At 33.9% G+C, this 4,545-nt stretch overlaps 1 protein-coding gene across 4 annotated transcripts; it reads right to left on the bottom strand.

Moving 5' to 3' along the window:
* Window positions 1–349: 349 nt before the first annotated feature.
* LOC111050497 (adhesive plaque matrix protein-like) lies at window positions 350–1,278 on the bottom strand. 4 transcript variants are annotated; one of them, XM_039426882.1, is made up of 2 exons: window positions 892–1,278; window positions 350–699 (listed from the first exon to the last, which is right to left on the bottom strand). In XM_039426882.1, exons 1-2 carry the CDS (start codon window positions 1,186–1,188, stop codon window positions 355–357), a joined length of 642 nt encoding a protein of 213 aa, XP_039282816.1. In that variant the 5' UTR covers window positions 1,189–1,278; the 3' UTR covers window positions 350–354. The 4 variants fall into 4 exon arrangements, with proteins under 4 accessions (XP_039282816.1, XP_039282818.1, XP_039282817.1 ...); XM_039426884.1 differs by having other exon boundaries at window positions 940–1,270; XM_039426883.1 differs by having other exon boundaries at window positions 350–739; window positions 956–1,230.
* Between the last annotated feature and the right edge of the window lie 3,267 nt (window positions 1,279–4,545).

Below are 4,545 nucleotides of genomic sequence, written 5' to 3'. Positions count from 1 at the left end.
TTTATTGATTGTTTTTAGTGAATTAAAAGTATTTTGTCAAATATAAAGGCTGTATAAAGATAAAATAGAGAGAAAGAATTATTCACACCACAAATTTAAATATTTTGAGTGTTTTCGAAGTAATTATTAATCCAAGTTTTATGAAAGTGGAAATATTTATTATTTTTAATATTTATATAAAATATAAAAACTATGCAAATTGTATCTTAATTAATTGGATAAGCAAGCAATGAATGTGTGGCTATGGACCATCAATGCAGCTCTGATATTCCAAAAAAAACACAAATCTTGAAAAAACAGTACCTAAGTAAGGAAATCCATTTAATTTGTGAGGTATTAAAATAATAAGTCAGGCTACTCACTGTTCTGTTCATTGAAGTTCTTGACATTCATTTTAGCATTGAATGGGTAGTTCTGGCTCTGATAGTTGTATGGGTAGTACTGGCTGTTGTAGTTGAATGGGTAGTACTGTCCCTGGTACTGGTAGTTGAATGGGTAGTTCTGGCCATAGTAGTTGAATGGGAAGCTCTGGCTGTTGTAGTTGAATGGGTAGTACTGCCTGTTGTAGCTGAATGGGTAGTTCTGGCTGTAGTAGTTGTATGGGTAGTTCTGTGGGTAGGAGCTCTCGTAGTTCTGGCTGTATGGGTAGTAGCTGTCGTACTTGTACTGGGATGGGTAGTAGCTCTGGCTGCTGTATGGGTAGTAGCTCTGGCTGTTGTATGGGTAGTAGCTCTGGCTGCTGTATGGGTAGTAGCTCTGGCTGTTGTATGGGTAGTAGCTCTGGCTGCTGTATGGGTAGTAGCTCTGGCTGTTGTATGGGTAGTAGCTCTGGCTGCTGTATGGGTAGTAGCTCTGGCTGGTGTATGGGTAGTAGCTCTGGCTGTTGTATGGGTAGTAGCTCTGGCTGCTGTATGGGTAGTAGTTCTGGCTGCTGTATGGGTAGTAGCTCTGGCTGTTGTATGGTCCATAGTACTGGTCCTTGGCTGGGTAGAAGTTCCTTCCATAGCTGTATGGGTAGTAGTTCCTGTTGTAATCGCGGGCATAGTAGAAAGGATAGTAGCTGCTGTCATAGTTGGGGCTGTAGAATAGATCCTTCACATCTTGCTGCTGCTTGTGAGGCACCTCCTGCTGGAAGGTCTCTGCGGCTACGAAGCCAACCAGAGCTAACAAGATCAGACTGTACTGCATGGTGAGATGTGAGAACTATACTTGCAATTGCCATCAGTCAGTGCTTTTATACAATTGAATCACTTATCTGTTACTGCTAATTCTGAGAGGTCAATTATCTTCAACCTTTGTGATCTATAGATCACAGTATCAATTTGTCTTTCATTCCACTTCAATCATTGCGATATTAGATAATTGTTTTTTTTTTCATTTTATTATGATTCATAAAATAATTAAGCCTAATCGCAAGATGGCATTACTCCATAAAAGATAATACTTTGCTGAGTGATGACAAACAAGATGTGTGAATGACCTCTTTCAAATAATATTTATCTATCAGCTACAACAGTATCCAATCACCTTCACAGACTTCCTAGTTCTGTGAACAAGCTCTTCTTGACTTTTTTCCTATCACAGTATACATAATCCTATTATAAAGTGTCATCCTATATTATAAGTAGGCCTACACAAGAATATTTTGTCCGGTTTTCGAAAATATTCCTCCTGGTAGAAAATTAGCCATACAAAATTAATAACTTACTAAATAATTGTACAACTGGAAACACTAGAGTATTTATGTATAACACCATTATGAAGTGATTTTTTTATATACAGTGTCTTCTATACCCTATACTTATCCAGCATGAAAGTGACAAGCTGAAATCAAAATATAGGTAGCTGAAAAATGGATTCGTGAAAATTTCAATTCACTCTAATATTTGTTTTTCACTTGGCTTATTCAATTCCAATATTATTCAATTCTATTAAAAGAATCCTGCATTTCTAATTCAGTCACATGAAATGATATTGAACAATTATATGCCTGTACTATCAAAGACAACAGAAAATTCTATCTGCATCATCTCTGGATCTACTGTATATACTGCATATATAGCGTGATTCAGCAGAATATTTTCTTCTATCGTCACTCAGCAAAGTATTTTTTTGTAACATGCATGATACTATTTATAGTTCACAGCAGGTTGAACAAATTGTGGAGGAGGTAGGATCCAATTAATAAGTTATGAAGTGAATGATTCAAATTAGGTCATGACTAGAAATTTAAATAAAATAATGGAAAATTCATCCTGGACTCCAAACCGCTAAGGAAGTATAAAAATAGCTTTTAGACATGATAAACACTGTTACTAATAGGACACTGGTGACTTGATACTTTTGAATATGTATGGAGAGGATATCATAGACCACAAATTAATCCTGAACTCTGAACATGGATTATATTCTGTTTACTTTTATAATCCTCACATGAGAATTTTAAAAAAGGAAGATGCTCTCTATAATATGAGACATTGATAAATATATCAAATACTTTGAAGCATTTCTCGGTATCTATCCTCTCATCTGTCCTCAGTATTACTCAACCCGAAACCCCAAGAGCACTAGAATATAACAAGCAAATAATAAAAAGACGATCGTTTTCAGATTTTTCAAATTTTCAAATTTTCAAATTTTGTGTTTATTTCATTATTAATTGTTTCTTGATCACGTTTTATCATTTTGTTTTAGATTTTAATTCTTAATTCTATTTTAAAAAGCCAAACACCGTTTAGAGGTTAGTTTGAGGTTAGGTTTTCGAGATTTAAAAATAAACATAGATAGTTTACTTGACTAAAATTATAACCAAATTAAAATCCTATCATTTATAAATCAATTATTATTATTGCAAGTAATATAATTTCTTAGATAGGAAGATGAGCTCAAGTAAAACACCGAAGGTTAATAATAGAAATGTAAACATAGCGAGAGTACTTACGTGTTCCCAAAACCAAAATTCAAAAACGCCAAAACCAAAAACCCCAGTTCTTCAAACTACTTTAGCCGAAAAAGTTGCTCAACTACAAAGTAGCCACACTAATTTAAAAAACCAATTAGAAGTAACTTTAAAAACGTCTGAGGAAGAAAGGTTAGGGATGGTAGAAGAAATTAAATCTTTGGAACTGATTATAAAATTACAAGATGAAGACCATAAAAAAGAAATACTAAATCTAAAAAATCAATGTAGTCTAATGTCGGAGGAAATAAAGAAACTAAAATCTAAATTTGATAATACTAAATGTATGATAGAACCTCCGTCCAATGCAAAAAAATAGAATCTAACCTAAATGATGGGAAATGCTCTGAAAATGGTCGAAATAAAACATACAGTGAGGTTTTGAAGACAGCAACCAAAAATATAGCTGAGGGAAATAAAGATAGGAAAGGGAGAGTTCTGCTACTGACGTCCAGTCATGGACGTGATTGCAGTGATCTCCTTGATAAAAGATTAAAAAATAAATTTGATGTCCAATGTTTTTTCAAGCCAAGTGCATCAATTAATGCAGTTGTAGAGTCAGCTAGGGAACAAACTAAAGACTTTGATGAAAATGACTATCTAATTGTACTGGGTGGCTCAAATAATATAAATGAACCTAACTTGAATCATCTTCCTCAAGTAACAGAAAAAATCAAGGAAATTGTGCCACTCAGCAAAAAAACAAACTTAATAATAAGTACTATTCCTAATAGGTTTGATAGGCCAGAATTAAATGAAGCAATCAATTCGACAAACAAATCAATCCATAATACAATCAACAGCCTAAAAAATAAGAATTCTAAACAACTGGGGATTTGTTTTCTAAATGAAAGGCTGAAAAGACATAACTTCACTAATCATGGGTTGCATCTAAATCGATCTGGCAAAGTAATCTTTTGTAATAGATTGGCAGAGCTGATTGAAAGCCGTTTGCAATACTCTGGTTTAAAAACAGTCAAAAAAACAAATAACGATTTTTTAGTAAATTGGCTCAAAACAGGGAAAGGGAAATAGCTACAAATGCTAGAGATAGAGTAGCACAAGATGGTAAGGTTTTTAGTATTTATCATCAAAATATTCAGTATCTTCGCAACAAAATTGACAGATTAGAAGTATTTCTTAAACAGGAGGATCCTGACATTGTTATTTTCACAGAGCATGGCTTAAAAATAAAGGAAATAAATCAAGTTAGGATTCCAGGCTATTCACTGAGATCAGAATTTTGTAGAATAGCTCATAGAAGTGGTGGTGTATGTATATTCACTAGCAATGCTAAACATACCCAAACTTATGAACTGGATTTTGTTAAGAGATTTTCTGTTGAGATGGATTTAGAGGTGACGGGACTAAGGTTAAAATTGATGATCGATTTGAGGTAGTAGTGTTAGGTATCTATAGGTCACCAAATGGAGACTGGCAAAAATTTTGTGAGCTGCTCCATACACTTTTGGAAATTACAACCGCTCGTTTCACAAATGTTATAGTAGTAGGAGATTTCAATACCGATTTTGCCAGGCACGATAAAATGACAGAGGATATTAGAGATATTATTAATATGAATAATT

This window comes from Nilaparvata lugens, chromosome 4 (assembly GCF_014356525.2).
Source record: "Nilaparvata lugens isolate BPH chromosome 4, ASM1435652v1, whole genome shotgun sequence".
NCBI lineage: Eukaryota > Metazoa > Arthropoda > Insecta > Hemiptera > Delphacidae > Nilaparvata > Nilaparvata lugens.
Note: the sequence above shows the minus strand (reverse complement) of the source record. Positions and strands in the feature narration are given on the sequence as shown.

Coding starts and splice junctions, on each gene's coding strand:
- LOC111050497 (XM_039426882.1), bottom strand. CDS start 1,188: ATGCAGTACAGTCTGATCTTGTTAGCTCTGGTTGGCTTCGTAGCCGCA. Junction 700..891: donor ACAGCAGCCAGAGCTACTAC/CCATACAACAGC, acceptor CAGAGCTACTAC/CCATACAGCAGCCAGAGCTA.